The sequence below is a fragment of the Diuraphis noxia genome, unplaced genomic scaffold (genome assembly GCF_037042655.1).
Source record: "Diuraphis noxia isolate RWA-SAM2 unplaced genomic scaffold, SU_Dnox_SAM2 contig0005, whole genome shotgun sequence".
NCBI lineage: Eukaryota > Metazoa > Arthropoda > Insecta > Hemiptera > Aphididae > Diuraphis > Diuraphis noxia.
In genome coordinates, this window is record NW_028301715.1 from 7910954 (window position 1) to 7928727 (window position 17774).

General features: G+C 27.5%; 2 protein-coding genes and 1 pseudogene across 3 annotated transcripts in view; 2 read left to right on the forward strand and 1 right to left on the reverse strand.

The window, feature by feature from the left end:
* The window catches only part of LOC149054852 (neuropeptide Y receptor type 6-like), a 76641-nt gene that overhangs the window by 43601 nt on the left and 15266 nt on the right, over positions 1 to 17774 (reverse strand). Inside the window, exon 2 of one of the 2 annotated variants that reach the window (XM_089229098.1) lies at positions 9412 to 9569. The exons of the other annotated variant lie outside the window; for it this stretch is intronic. The gene's annotated coding sequence lies outside the window, so the exon portion shown is untranslated. The remainder of the gene's footprint in view (positions 1 to 9411; positions 9570 to 17774) is intronic. 2 annotated transcript variants of the gene reach the window in all.
* Positions 2851 to 6451, forward strand: LOC149054853 (uncharacterized). The gene is made up of 2 exons (XM_089228682.1): positions 2851 to 2912; positions 5230 to 6451. Exons 1-2 carry the CDS (start codon positions 2851 to 2853, stop codon positions 6413 to 6415), a joined length of 1248 nt encoding a protein of 415 aa, XP_089084808.1. The 3' UTR covers positions 6416 to 6451.
* On the forward strand, positions 11195 to 11949 carry LOC149054854 (uncharacterized; annotated as a pseudogene).

Below are 17774 nucleotides of genomic sequence, written 5' to 3' on the forward strand. Positions count from 1 at the left end.
TTCGCTAAGTCTAAAAATATTGCCATTGTTTTTTTACTATTGTCAAGTGCATTATAAATTAAATTACTGGCACTGTACAATGCATTTTCAGTGCTCAATCCAGGTCTAAAACCAAACCAAACAATTTATTTTTTTCTAAGTAAACTATCAATTTCATTTTTATTATTTTTTCTAGTATTTTTGCAAAATTGCTTATCATAGAAATCGGTCTATAATTATTTATATTAGTAGCATCTCCGTGTTTGAATAGTGGTTTAATAATTGCTATTTTAAGTTAATATGGAAAAGTACACTTGGAAATACTTAAGTTATAAATATATATTAATGGTTCAATAATATTCACAGCTATAGACTTTATTGTTTTCACCGATATTCCGTCAAAACCTGCTGCAGTATTATCTTTTAAATTATTTAGAATTTTTAGAATTTCAGGCTTGTTAATTTCCTCATTAAAATACATATCAAAATCTACACCTGCATTAGTTTCAACAAAATTTTGATTAGAATTTTTATTTTACTTGCAAGGTTAATACCAATATTTGTAAAAAACGTATTAAAAACATTTGATATTTTGACTGGATCCTCTGAAGGAATTATATATTCATTTTTATGCATTAATAATTTAATATTATCACCATTTTTATTTTTTGCCAAAGTGAGCTCTGTTATTAATTTCCAAGTTAATTTTGGACTATAGGAGATATCATTAAATTTTTTCTTATAAAAATTAACATAATACGAACGTAATTTATCATTATTGGGTTGTTTTTTGAATTGTAAAGATAAAGCCTGTTTTCTACGCACTGAACACAGCAGACACATTGTCATCCACTCTTGTATATGCTTATTTTTCGCATTGGCCTTTTTAAAAGTCGTAGATGTATTAATCGCATGCAAAATTTTATGAATGAAAATATCAAAACATTTGTTAACATTTATAATATAATATATCTCCGACCATGATGGTCTATTTAGACTTACTACACTAAAGAGGCAGATGTAATTTTAAATTAGTTCAGAAAATCTAATGTCTAACTTTTTTTTATTCAACTTGCCTTCTGTAATAGATACTATCAATTATTATTTACCATTATTAGCCATTTAACCATTTAAATATTTTTTGCATTAATAGTGCATATAAGTGTAGGTACATATTTACAACCAGTGGCGGCTTGAACTTTTTTTCCCTCGAATCACGTTTAATATTTTTACACCACCCACCCTAAAATATAGTTATTAGTTTTTACCTACTTATTACTGTAGGTACATTATCTACTGAGTACACATTACGCCTATATATTATTTATTATTTATTATTTAATATTTAAATTACCAACCTGCAAAAATTGTCCAGTCCACTTTTCCAACCATAAGACCCACCCACCCACCCATTAATATTTGTGTTAATCACATGATTCAAATATACTTCCTTCGAGCCGCCACTGTTTACAACCATGATATGGTTTTTCTCTGACAAATATATGTCTATTGTATTTACTACTAAATGCTACTACTATATTAACCGTTTATACATAATCCCAGCCACCTGGATGTTTTGAAAACGTATAGGTATTACTGTTGTGCTGGGCTCAATTATTATTTATTATATAAGTTAGTTTGAAACAGTTTTATTATTTATTGGTTTGATAGAACAATAAATTGGCTTTAAATCACACTACGATGATATAATTATGAACTAGTATGAACATAAACGTGATGTTTTATTAAGAATTTTTCGTAGAATAAAAATCTAAAAATTTTTAATGATATTATACTTCAATTACAATCGAAACAAAGTCAAACAAAATCGTAAAAATACTCCTTCTGTTAAATAAATAAAAATCTCTCTGATAATATATTATATCATATTCATAAAAATTTGCTGATGAAAATTTTATCACAATAAAATGTTTGACGAAGATGTATTCGGATATACATATTTATCTTCTTTATAGTGTCTATACTTAAGAAGATTATACTACCCAAAAAATAAACCAAGGTAACTGAAAAAGTACTTGACTGACAAATTGTTTTTATGTTGATTTCGTGGAATGATATTGAGGCATTTAAATTTAAAATATCTCTTTGAACTTGTTCATAATGCTTTTAATACAATTATATATTTAAGTTAAGAATTAACAATTTAAAACAGTCGTGACTTTTGACGGTGGATTTTTTTTGTACTGTATTTCTAATGTATATGTGAATATGCGTTATTATTATTATGTATGATATAATTACAAGTTACAACCTTTCAACATACAATTATTCTAATAACTGTTTAAACTGTTACTTGATTATATACGTGAGTAAACTATTAAAATATTAAAAATGTGAGCCAGTAATCATTAATTGTATGTTACATATATATCCTATAACAAATATTTAATCCACCTTTGTAGACAATTAATATTTGGCAAACGTGTAATATTAAACAGATAATCATATTTTTTTTATTATTATTAGGTTTTAGTACAAAACTATGATAGCTCAACAATTATCCATTAATACATTGTTATACAATAACAAAAAGAAAAAACAATATATAATGATAATTTAACAATAAGAAATATATAATATTACTTAATTAACATAATGCGAAATAATATAAACCAAACTGAATTATAAATCTAGTAATAAATTCATAATTTTTTTAATGACCATTTCGGATCGGGTATTGAGCTATGAAGGGAGATTGGGAGGGATGTTTAGAGCCTTAACATGATTGAATAATGACATACACTTGGTATATAGTTAAGGACAATCAAATAATAAATGAGAAATGTCGCAGACGCTTTCAGAAAAGTGTAGTGTGCAGAGGGGAGAATCGTTTAGGCAAAGTTTATAAGCATGATCAGGAAGGAGCGAGTGGCCCACGCGGAAACGATTAAAACGCACAATGATAGATCTTGGTAGGTCTAAGTTATAGAACCAAGTTTTTTATTAGAGATGAAAGGGACAATAGTTTTATATTTAGAAGCAAAGTGAGCGGGTAAGTTATTCCAGTAGTTGGACCAAAGAAATGAAATGTGACGACGTAATAAAGGTGTAAGGTTGGTCCAAGATAACTAAGCGAGGGGAGGAAGAATTTTATTAGAGGCAGCTTTGATGAGCCTATCAACCATCTAATTACCGTACATACCGATGTGGTACACAACCGTGCACTACGACAGCCTGCTGACGACTGAGATAACCATATTAATGATATAAAAATACACATAATAAATTAATATTAGATATCTCAGAATATATTATGAAATTAAGTCTTAATATTAATTTATATATTTTATTTAAATTTTTTTATTTGCAACCTATGCAGTATGCACTAAAGTCTCTAAAGCACAATAAGTAAACACGGTAATCATTCAAAACTAAAAAAAAAACCAATGATTTAATATGAAGTGGTAGAATCCGATGTATTTACTCTGATTTAAATCTAAATAAATATTTTTAATCGTAATTTACATTGATATTTTCACACAAACACTTAAATAATCGATGGTGTTTGTGTGTAGATATTTTAACGCTACTTTACATCAACTAACAAATAAACTAAGTTATTCAATTTAATTTTCAATATAAATATTTGTGTCTATATATTTTTCAATTTTTTAGTGATCAGTATTCATGCTTACACAAATAGCATTTTTATGATATTTATAATCTAATTTAATGATAAAATCACCTGCGTACTAAAAAAACAAATATATATATATGTAAACTAATCGGAGAAATATATGCAGTGACATATTTGACTAGTTTTTGAGTTATTTAAATTTGTGTTCTAAGGATATATAAAGTCCATGATAACAGGTTCATAAGATATGGTGGCTATATTGATTTGAAATTTTTTATTTAAAAAGCCAAAGTATAATAAGTACTATATCAAATTTTATAGCTATTTTAAATTGTTGTGAAACTATTTTTAAGAACTATTATCCTTAGTACAAACATTTTAATAATTAAGAAATTACTCATTTGAATTTTGAATTTGGTTCATAAAACTTTAAAAAAAATTATCCACTAAATAATGCAAAGTAAAAAAGTGTGATTTAATTCGAAAAACAGAAGTTTGTATCACCATAGAACACTTCCTAGACCAAAAAACCATCTTCGCTAAAACTCTTTTCCCCTATATAATGATATTATATCATTGAAATCAAATTTAAGACTATCCATTGCAGTGACCCACTTTTAACCTGCTGAACAACAGAGTAACATCCAATTATCTGGTTTTTTTTAATCCAATCTAACAAACACAGATTTAAAAATAATAAACGTTTGCAGTTAAAATATTGCATTTTCATTTCAATATTAATTATCACTGCAGGATAAAATACGTTAACGACAGATCAATTCGGTTAGTTTAGTACCATTTATATTTTCCCATGTTCTATCCAACACAGCTAAACGTACAAATCATCTGTACAAACAAGTATCGACTTAAAAACACATAAATTTAAGACCCTTTAAAGCAGTATCATCCGCTAAGCCATACGGTTGGCATTCGAAATTTATATCACAGACGTTCTGTGCAATATAAGTATATTTATTATATATATATGTCTGTGTGTGTGATACAAAACGGTAGGCCTTTGAAACAACTGAAAATACTCTTCGGAATTTCTCATAAGCGAGTAATTTTATATAAGAACGTTAACGCCCGATTATATGTGGGCCACAGTTCACAAAAACCGGAGCTGCACGATTCCGGAAAAACAATGAAAAACGGACCATTAAAAGCCTATCGCTGTCGTTATATGCTCCAACAGTAATTTATGTTTATAGGACCGCCGTTTAAGACTATACATTTTAACTCAAATCGTTAAAATTTGCTCCGTTAATATCACATATTACGTTGCATTAAATATACCTAGGGATTAAGATAAAATAATAATACTTTTTTGATTGTAGATATTTATCTATTTGCAATAATAATATACACTATAGATTATTTTTCAAATATATTATTTTTATTAGATATGATTTAATTTTAATATGAATCAGTTATACGTTATACGATAATACTGAGTTAGGCACATTTGTTAAAATACTATCAAATATAATATTTTAGCAGAAACAAAATATTGGATTATTTCAAAAACTTCGTTCGGATATAAACATAATATTAAAGTACCTATGTCAAAAAATAATTTTTTAACACAATCGACTATAATATAAGTTTTACACTTATTTCTTCAGTGTATATAATGACAATTAAAAATATAGTGGAGCCTTTAGAACCAGCCCGGTAGTCAGCATTTTATGCAACGCTGGTGAACTCCCCCTCGAACTAAGACGCCATAGCCTTATACTCAAATACATATTAAGAATCAAAAGCTTGCCTAATCATATATCCAACAAGATCCTCCATAATCCCCTTGCTACTAGCCCTTCCAACAACAGAAACACAATTTTTGAACATTTCAAAACGATCAGTACAAATATTGGCCTCCATACACAATCGATGAGCAAAATACAACTTTCATCGCCACCATGGATGTGGTCGCCTCATATCAATACTCAACTTACCAATCATTGCAAACACTCCACTGACAGCACTATCATCCGTAATCTCTTCTCAGAAATAATGTCTCAACAATACCCTAGTAGTACACCTGTATACACTGACGCCTCTAAAAATCCCAACGGTGTGGGCTTTGCGGTAGTTCTAAGACACGAACACCACAAATTTGCTCTCCCTCCCAGCACCAGCATCTACACAGCGGAAACCTACGCCATTCTCGAAGCTCTGAAAATCGCCTCCTCCTCCATTCCGGACTCTTTCATTATCATCAGTGACTCTCTAAGTGCTTTAATATCAATTTTAGATCCCTACTCTACAAATGAACTAGTCCAACATATCCAGGAACTGATAACAACATCAAATAAAACATTCACTTTCATGTGGGTCCCGTCCCACGTCGGCATTTCTGGCAACGAAACAGCAGACAAACTTGCAAACGAAGCTTCACTTCACCAGAGTACTCCAAAACTAAACCTAACCACATCCTCAGAGTCACTCAATATCATTAACCTCAAAATATTAGAGACATGGCAGAAAAACTGGTCCAACGTTCCCCTATCAAATAAATTAAGAATCATCAAGCCTCTCATCAAAAAATGGAAATTTTCCGGTAGCCTTAATCGAAGAGACGAAGTCATCGTTACCCGAGCCAGAATAGGCCACACCCACCTCACCCACTCATTCCTCATCACTAAGGAACCTGCTCCAGTATGCACCATATGCAACGTGACTTTATCGATCGAACACATCGTAACAAGATGCCCAAAATACTCCCTAGCTCGGAAAATCTTCAAGATTCCATCATCCCTTCAACTCGCCCTCAGTGAAGAAAACACCGAAGCTATCTACAAATATTTTCATCATATCCATCTTGCACATAAATTGTAAAATTGTAAATATCTGTATATATTATATTATCTTGTACACTAATGTTATAACTTTAGGCTAATAACCTTTTGATGTTGAAACCTTTACCTCAAAATAAAAAAAAAAAAAAAAAAAATATAGTATAACTAGATAGTACTAACCTTAGAAATATAGTTTTTATTAACTATACCATTCGTCGGAAATGAATATTTTTTTTTATATAAATTGTATTTCAATGTGTAACTTTTATCGGTTTTATCAATTTAAAAAAAAAACTGTGTGAACTGTAATAAGGATTAAGAGTTGTTGAAAATAATTTCATTTTTTTTCATCTACTTTGTGATATTAAACATAATCGAATAAAATTAATTAGTAAACATTTTTTTAATTCTATAATAATTTTATATAATTTTGAATGTCCAAATTATTAACTATATTCAATTTTTTACCACAAAGCACAATTTTATTAAAACCAATCATCTCACTATCTCAAATAATAAACTATATTTTGTAAGCATTTCAAACACAGTAATATTGAGTTTTTTTCTTCATTTTTACAAAATTAAACCTCATATTTTAAAACATAATAAAACTCAAAACGGCAAGAAAGAATTTCCTTAACGTTTAACATTGAAAGTGGTAACGTTAATTAAAAACTTAGACTACTCATTTATGTGCGTATCAAGAGTATAGGTACCTACTAAAATGTTGTAAAAAAAAATACTTAATGCTTTTTGTTAATTTGTTCTTTATACACTCACATAATGTTAATTGTTAAAGGTGACCTTTTATCTTTACTAAACTTGAACCAATTCGAAACGTGTATTAAGTATTACAGGAAAAAATTCAAAATACCTTCGCAGCAAAATGTATTTTTATAAAAAAAAAATCGATTATATTGTTTAGTGAATATTTCTAGAGATGGAATTTTAAGAAAACACTTTGATCACTTAAGAAAAAATCACTTAGATTTTCTATCACATTAAACCTATATCGAATGGGGGGGTCCCTTATTTGTCGCACGTAATAACTATCGACAAAACATTTATTGCATTACTCGATATTTTAACGTGCCATGACGCAACCAATACAATTTTGCCGACAATGTACGATGTGACGTGACATAGGCACCCGCAGGGGAGGGGCAAGCTGGGGCATTTTCCCCCCTGGCTTTTTAAAAATATTATTTTTATATTGTATACGAGTATAATAAAAAAGGTTATTATTTTAAAACACCTAGTAAAATTATAATATTTATCCTCAAATCCTATCATTGCCCCCCCCCCCCCTAGAAAAATGTCTGCGGGCGCCTATGTGACGTGATTCTATTCGTTGACAGATTAATGACAATTAATGTTGTTGATGATCACGAAACTCAAAAACTACAATTTTAATTTTAAATGTTCAATAAATGAACTCAAGGAATATCTATTTTCTGACTTCATATTTCGGTCGAAAGAAATTTATTTATTTATTTTATGTATATTTATAACCATTTTATGGTTCTCTTAAGTATTGATTACGAGGAGCTAGTTTCAAAAACTACTGTTTACCTGTATTTTTTACTTCGCGTATATTTCTCATGTTATATAATAATATATCTCCGTTTACATAATGCATAGTTGTATATACCTATACCTAACCTAACCTATACATTTCTGCTAATTTGCAGTTCAAATATATTATACACGTCAGTGGGGTGGCTGGTAGATAGGGGAGATGGTTATGCTATATATTATTTTAAGAAAATTAAAAAATGATTTCTATGATCTATGCAAGTGTACAAATACAAATTTGTATAAGCGCTCAAAAACCGAAACCTAAAATATAGCTTTTGCATCAGTATGCTAACCTTATGGAAGACTAGTTAAACCAACTCTATTTACCTAAACACAATATCAGAAACATCTAAAGAAATATCCTGGCTATTGGCTAAGTTATTGATAAGTATAGTAGGTTATAAAATTCAAACTTTAATTTATTTACTTAAAATTTTTTTATAATTTTTAACGAAATCATAGACACCAACTAAATATTTATAAGTACTCTATTATAATTATATTAGGCATGGCATGGGTGGTGTGGGCCATTGCCCACGGTCTCACACCTCAAAGGGCCTCGCGATCTAAAGGGCTTTATAACTATAACCATAGAGAATAGAGAAATATGGGAGAAGTACCTATACAAAAATTATTGTATCTATGAAATTATTTTATTGTAAATAAAACATGATAATTACATATATATATAGGTACTCGTCAATAATTCATCATATTAGAATACATTTTTGTACCAATGTAGTTATTTTTTGTTACTATTGTATACTGAAAATACACTATATGAGCGTCAGTTAAAATTGGAAACATGATTTATTGTTTCTAAAAATCATAGGACAATTTGACAGAAACAGTATTAAACTATTAATGTCTAATAATGGTCGTTTCTTGGAATTTCTCTATGTGTATAATCAACACGTGTATTGTGTATACTTTTGTTTCCGAATGTTGTCTTTCGTCATTAGTCATTACTATAAATCTAAACTTGAAGCTCTGGCAATTCTAAAAGCCCTAGAAGTAATAAACACCTCACCACACACCAATTTTTTAATTCTTAGTGATTCCCTCAGCGCCATAAACAGTGTTAAAAACAAAACCAACCCCGGTGACATTGCCATACTCATCCAAAATAAAATTGACGAAGCTAAACAAAAAAAAAAAACAAATTATACTAACATGGATTCCAGGGCATACCGGTATCCCAGGTAACGAAACCGCGGATACATATGCCAATATGGCCATCTCCGACACGAACACGCCACGACTAGATTTCATAACCTACGATGACTTTAAAAACTCAATGAAAAAATATATTAGAAAAAAATGGCGCATATCCTGGAATAGTCAGAATACTAAATTAAACCAGATCAAGGCAACAACTTTCAGATGGGATAATCCCAACCTCAATCGAAAAGAAGAAACCGCCTTAAATCGTTTAAGAATAGGACATACTAGACTTACCCACGGATATCTCATGTCTAACGATGAACCCCCCTCCTGTGAAGCCTGCGGCCAACATCTCACCGTCAAACACATCTTGACCGAATGTCACGTTTACGACCAGGAGCGAATGGACCTCAACATTACCGATACCCTCGACTCAACGCTCGGACCACAACCTGATCAGAACAAAAAAACACTTAAATTTCTTAAACTAACTAATTTAATTAACAAAATATAATTGTATCTATGAACCCTATGTATATTATCTAAATTGTTATTAAGAATTGTGAACTAATGGCTTTTGCTGCCGAGTTGTTTTGTTTAAGATCAATAAAAAAAAAATCTAAACTTGGTAACGTAATTTCATTTTGACGGTTGTTATAAGTTGTGTTTTATTCTTGTTTCTGTATCGATCGATTACCGAAAATCATATTCAATTTAAGAGGATGTCAGCACACTATTTGTTTTCTCTCTCTGGCCCAAGCGTAACATAGACAAAACGCATTTACAAAGAATTATTTTTTCTATGTCTTTAAGTAATTTTAGAGTAAAACCTTCCATTACAAAAAAGATAAAGAATAATATTTTTGAGGGAATGACAAATCGATTTTATATTTTATTGATATTTGACTTTGTATTTGACTTTCAAAATAATCAAAAAACACTGTACATTTAAATAATGTTTAAATTATTAAGAGACAATATTTAGACAAATCGATATGTCATTCCCTCAAAAATATTATTTTCTATCTTTTTTGTAATGGGAGGTTTTACTCTAAAATTACTTCAAGATATAGAAAAAATGATTCTGTGTATATGCGTTTTGTCTATGCTACGAGTGAGCCAGAAAGAGAAAACAAATAGTGCGCTGACATCCTCTTAATAATAATATTTAACGAAGCAAATCATACCACACGTAAGTTGTAAGTATAAAACTTTATTAATTGTATTTACATTCCACATTGTTTTTTTTATATTTATGATATTAGTTAATTTAAACCGTGACAGAAGAAGCTATACGTTTCTACAATCTTTCATACCCGGCTGCAAACACACCAAAACCCACTCATTAAAAACCTATCCACCCAAACATTACCTAGCAACCCCAAGCGTCGTGACTTGCTAGGGAACTAATATATAAAAAAAAAAAAATCAGTATATATAAATACAGTTAGTTTTATTCAACTTCTAGTCAAGTGCCATTAGTGGGTGGCTTCTTACTTATGTACTCATGTATTATTGTAATTTGTAACCCTAAACAAATATGCTAATTGTGCATAGTTGTACAGATTGTATATTGTATTATTGTGTAAGAAAAAAAAAAATGATATTAGTTATATAATAAATGTATTGTAATACGAAAATAACATAATCATCGAGGAAAACGATTTATTGTGAATTTCTGAAAAAATAGATATAATATATATTATAATAATTTTTTATAATATGGAAGTATTATGAAAATATTATATTTTATTATGTTGTATTGGAAATGTTAGTTAAAACTTTAAGAACTAGTTAATAATTGTAATTTGTAATCGATTATTATTTGTATTTAACAGTTCTCATACATAATTTTATAAATATTACATTCTTTCGACTACCTAATTTTAACTGGCAATATTACAGTAAAAATTAATATTATTATAGAATAATAACATTTCGTGATTTTATTTATATAATATAATATTTAATAATTTAAATTTCTATAACATAATTATTTTGTACAATAATAATAATACGTAATAATTTATTATTAAAATACATATAATTAACTATTCATAAATAGGTATCATGTTTCATGTCTGGATCTAGTAGAGACAGAGATACTGGTCGAAAATGGGAATCTGGTGTTTCCAAAAGAAAGAGAAAAACTGAAATTATGCAAGTGAACCAAGCTATATGAGTACTAGTATGATGACATTTCTAATCAAAACCAGTACATAAACAACTACAATCTTAGACGAACCTAATGCCAAAATGGATTTAAATAAGGAAACGTTATCCAATAAAATTTCAAAATACAAAGAAGAATTGACAAAAGGAGTTGAAACTAAGTCTGATCTTGAAACTTCTCCGCCGAGGAATACTTTTAAAAATAAAGAAATTACTCTTTATGTTATTTCTAATATAAATTATATTTGCGATTTAGAGATGCACAAACAAGAAATTGTTTTAAGTGAATCATTAATGAGTTTAGACCCAGGGAAATGAGTGTTTCCGTTATCAGATTCACAGCGTCACAATTTAGTTCAACATGGTGCTCAATAGATGTTAGATATTTGCAATGAAAATTATCCTTTAGACGATAATAGGAGACATTTTTCTAACCTCCGCTATTATACAAGAAAATTAAGTAATGGAGAAACTCAACATCGCTGCAGATGGCTAGTTTATTCTAAATCTCATGATAAAATATATTGTTTTCCGTGTACAGTTTTTTCTAATTTACAAACACAAATGATTCGTGAAGGATGTTGTGACTGGAAACATCTTAGTACAATTTTTCAAAGACACGAAAATAGCCAAGTGCACATGGTGTGCATGTTTAAATGAGTAGAATTTGACAAACGAATTAAACTCGGGAAAACAATAGATCAAGAAAATGAAAGACAGATTAGTGAATCACAAAAGCATTGGTACAATTTGTTTGAAAAATTAATTAATGTAATAAATTTCTTAGCCTCACGTAATCTATCATTTAGAGGTCATCGAGAATCACTTTAAGTGAGATGATAGCATAGGCGTGTCCAAGCCTCCATGGCTGGGGAGGCAATTTATTAAATTTAAATTTTTTACTTCTGATCTGTATTTTATAATCTATATTTGTGACTTTTTATTTTTGTATGGAAATTATATAGCACTACTAACTATATATAAATCTGTGTTTCAACCACGGTAAATTATACGCCAAGAATCAAGTCACTGGGGAGACCGGTGCCCACCCTGCCTCCCCCGTAGACACGCCTATGGATAATAGCAATAACTTTGGAAACTATTGATTTATTAAAATTATTGTCCAAATATGATCATTCATTACAGAACCATTTTCAACTAATTAATGATAAACAACTGGCCCAACATTATTTGAGTCATGATATTCAAAATGAATGAATTAAACTTATGCCTAAAAAAAGTAATTTAAGAAATTATTAGTAAAGTAAAACTAGTGAAATATTGTGCTCTTATGTTCGACTGCACTAGAGACATAAGTCGCATTAAACAGATGTCCATTATTTTAAGATTTTGTAATATGTCAACCGGTGATATAGAAGAACATTTTATTAGATTTATTGCTGTTGATTCAACAGCAGGTGGACATTAAAAAACATTATTCTATATGAGCTAAAAAATAATGGCTTAGATATTCAAAACTGTCGTGGACAAGGATTTGATAATGGCGCAAATATGGTAGGAATAAACAAGGGTGTTAAAACACAAATATTGAATATTAATCCAAAATCATTCTTTGTATATTGTGGTTGTCACAGCTGGAATTTAATTTTAGTAGATGCTGCTAAGTAGCTGCTAGATACAGCTAAAACATCTTTTGGCTTCAATCTAAAATGTATTTGCTCTTTTCAAAATCTAGTAAACGATGGAATCTTATAAAAGATAAATTAAAACTAACATTAAAGTCTTTATCTGAAACAAGATGGGAAAGTAGAATTTCTGCAGTCAAAGCAATATTTTTCCAATTTGGCGATATCATTGATTGTATAAATATACTGAAAATTCAAATATTAGATGCAGAAACTCTATGTGATTGTGAAGCCATTTTAAAAGAAATGTTAACATTTGAATTTATTGTTGCAATACATGTGTAGTATTTAAATTAATATATTACTACAATGAATAAATTGGGAAGTACTCAACTGGTTGTAACATAGTGCTCATGAACCTAACGCAAATTATTATAGAGTTGGTACATAAAATAATAAGAATTTAATATTATAGACGACTGCATAGGCTAAGCCTTTTAATACACATATAGTAAAACTCAGTGTCGGCCTAGCCATGGCCGCTAGACCGCGAACGCATCAGCAGACACGGCCGTATTTGTGTCGAAGGGTCCAGATATAACAAAAAAAGTAATAATATAATATTTCACTACTTATTATCATTTTTTTTATCATTACAAAATAACATTTTGGGGCGCTTCTAAAGAAATTTATCCGGGGGCCCTTTAAGTACCAGGCTGATGATGATAAAACTAAAATGTTTTTAAGCTAGTAAGTCATAAATGTGGCATCATTTTTCGTTAGTGATAGTTTTAACGCTAAAATTAATTTAGAAGTGCATGTTTAAGTACTTTATTTGATATTTATAAAAACAAATCAACTATGGGGTTTTTTTTTTTTTTTTTTGAAAAATTGTCTTTTATTTCAATCGCATTTCTTCAAAAATAACTGTATTTTACAATATATTGATTATTGACATATAAAATCGCTGCGAAAATATTATTTTGTTACAGCTGTACTAGGCGAGATTTTTACAGAAGTACAAAATTATAATATAAATCCCAAATGATATTCTGGCAAGTAAAGCGGGAAAGCTATTAGCTTTTATTTTACTTCTTATCTAAGTATTAAAATAATACTAATAGTGTTTTGAATATTCATTATTTTTCGTTATTTTTGTGTTGTTTTAAGATCTGAAATTTTTACTTGATTTATTAATATCAAATGAATGTTACACAAATAAAAGTTAACAACTATATAAGATAGTTTTTTCTTGTTTAAAATTATAAAAAATCATATAAGCATTAACATACAATAAAAAAATAATATAAAATTGGATTGTTTGTTATGAATGAATAAATATAATTTATTAGTTAAAGCCTTAATAACATGTTGTCTATCATTAATTTTTATTTAGCTGTATTAAATTTGAATTAACAAAAGTTATTTACCAACTACTGGAACTTAACAATCAAATATATTGTAAACATTTTTTTTAGAATCTTATTTAAATGTATTTATAAATATACCACTACAGTACCACTAGCAGCTGTAATTTAATATTTATCTACTTATTATATATGCTATCTTAAAACCTAGAAAATACTAACAAAAATCTTTGTACTATAAATATTGAATACAAATAATCTCAGATTTTAAAATACAAAGTTTTATTTAGATTTTATCATGCTTGTTAAAGTTAAGGTTATATTAACTTTTATTATTTATAATTATTTTTAATTGAATCATCTCACATTTCAAGATATTTTTTATACTTTAAAATATATTCTAATAATTGGATATTCTTTGTGATTGGATGTTATGGAAATATGTATGATACTTATTATTAATAATGTTTATAAAAATAGTATAAATTAGTGTTATAGTAATTAAAATATTCGAATAATATACGATCATCTGTTAATAATTATCTCATAAAAAAAAAGACAAGAGTAGTTAAATAAAAAGTATTATTATGACATACTTATACCTTTTCTTCAATTTAAATTATAAAAAGGATTAAGTAGAATAAAGTTATGAAAGGGTATAGTAATAAATTCTATTTTTTATCATATTTCTATCACACTGATTATATGATTTTTTGTGTTCAAACAATTTTTACCATGGCCATATTACTGTTTTTGTTGAAATCAAAAATATTATAGTATGTACCTATGTGTTCTAAGAAAAATGTAATATAATTTGGACAATGAAACTTCATTTAAATTGTAACACTTTACAACAACATAATATTATGGAAGTCACTTTTATTAAAACACATCATTATTTATTATACAGGTAAATTATAAATTATAATACTGAATATATTAAAATGATCAATGTGTCTCATAAAAAGTCATAAATACAAGAATTAAATATTTTTTCTAGTCAATGTACTTATTACTTCAGATTTTATGCTATATTTATGTTTTTATTTATGAAGCTATAGAACTAAGTTTTGACAATAGGTAGTAAATAATAAAACAAATAGATAGTTAAGTATATAGTATTATAAATTACACCTATGATTTTCGAACAGCTAGTCATTTATTTTTTTTATGATATCTTGATTCATTAAAGTTCATTTAAATGTCACCACTGTCAAAACAATTTCAATAAATTTTAAATGTCTGTGAATTAAGCTTTAAACTATAAGGTTATTAGGTTAACCTTATTTTTGACCCAAAAACCTAAATTATATTCATCAAAAATATTTTTTCTCCTAGTCTCATGTCTTTTCATGTTTATTTTATTCTTAAACAAAAAAGAAATATTTATCTAATTTTAATTTTAAAATGAATTATCTAAACAAAGTTAGGTTAAATAAAACATATAATATACAAAATACATAAACAACTTAATTATTTCACTAACAGGTGATTAAAAATAAATTGACATACATTAGCCGTTAATATAAAACAACGTTTATACTGGAAAATTAAAGAATGTTAGTTATCAAGCTACAAAATCACTTCTATTATTAGTAAAAAAAAAAAGAAAGATTAAATACAGCATATTACATAACAAGTTTTCAAACTTTGGTCTAAACTCTAGATTAATGTTATTAATTAATAATTCTACATCTACAATTATATTATACCTATAATTCAATAACTGTCTATAACCAATATTACCCTGGATCTTTTATAATAATGTTCAGTTAAAACTCAAAGTTTGAAATATGTGATATATAATTAAATGTACTATATTAATAATTTCTTTAACTATTTATAAATATTGTGGATTGTTCTTAAAATATATTTTCAGTTCAATATCATTAGAGTTTTTTAATAAAACATAATTCAGTAAGAATATATTTATTCTGTACTGTTATACAAATTATTCGTAATCAATAGTTTATATTACAATTTTGGAAAACGTAATTATTCAGTAATTTATAGAAAAATCACTTAAGAAAGAACTACAACAAATACAAATTATATCGATCGGAAAATAAACTTATAATCATTTAGTTTATGAATAATAGATACTCGTAGCATGTTGTTAAAATATCTTGGTTCTCTCCTCTCAGAGCAAGCATTTCGTAAGAAATCATACCCAAAAAGTTTTCGAGTAGCCCATGGTTTACCCCAAAATTTACTCAAATGGTCAAGAATTCGCTAAAAACTTTTGTACTGTTTACTTTACTTTTTAAATATCTTAGAGAATTGTAAAGTGTAAAACTGTTAAGTACAATAAAATCTGTATCTAATGAAACTTTATAACCGCTTTAAGCTTTTATTGCTCGAAAGATTTTGTTGTGAAAAATAAAACATTCTATTGTAACACCATTATTCCTCTTCGTTACTCATAGAATATGAAATGCATGACCTATCTATACAAAACATCCGATTATCAATACAAATATCCATGTAACTTAAAACATATTTTTGTAATTATTATATGAGCATGTAATACCATGTATTCAAAAACTACATCATACATTAGTATTAGTGTATACTTGTATTGTATACACTACTCTTTCAAATAATATACTTTATGGTACCATATTATATAATGAATAAAAAGTTCAAAATTAAAGTTCACAGAGGCACAGTTAAAGTAGACAGTAGACACAGTTTTGATGCGGTTTTTATCTATAAAATAGAATATTAAAACATTTTAATATTTAAACTAAATTTGTTTACACTAGCTATATGAGTTAACGTAATAAATCACAATAATTAATAATAATATTCGTATTACGTTAAAACACTAATATTAAAAAAAAATGAAGTATTTAAATACCATTTATTTACAAATAAAAATGGCAATTTTCATTGTGATGTGCCAATATCTTTAATATTAAATTTAACCATTTTGAATGACAATTACTCACGTGACTTTTAATCGAACAAAAATCATTCACTCTTAGCTAATTAATTTAAAACAGTATACTTTATACTCAATTTAATTTATATATATATCCTATGCAAGAAAACTAATTTCCACAGATAACAAAATAGAAGTTTCTTTAAGTTAATAAATCGTTAAAAAAAACTATCCAGGTGAAACTTTTTATACACAATTATAACAGTTTGAACATTATTCAACTTAACAAAATGATCATTAAAAAAATACTAATTTACTCTACAGGATCCATTTTTGAGATTTAAAACTTAAAAATATTTAAGTAGAATAACAGTTTTTATTTTGTAAACATATTAGGGTAACGTAATTATTAATATGAAAATGAATATATTATAATTGGTAAGTAAATGTATTTCTATATATTGACATATATTAGGATAATAATATCAATATGAATATATGGATATGCATATTTTGATAAACAAGTAACTAATAATTTCATAATTAACTTTAATGAAATAATTATTACGTTTTATAATGCTTAATACTAGTGACTATTATAAGCTCCGAGTTTAATTTATTAATTTTATGTCCATATTTGTATTTAAA

Coding starts and splice junctions, on each gene's coding strand:
- LOC149054853 (XM_089228682.1), top strand. CDS start 2,851: ATGATCAGGAAGGAGCGAGTGGCCCACGCGGAAACGATTAAAACGCAC. Junction 2,913..5,229: donor ACGCACAATGATAGATCTTG/GTAGGTCTAAGT, acceptor TTAAAAATATAG/TGGAGCCTTTAGAACCAGCC.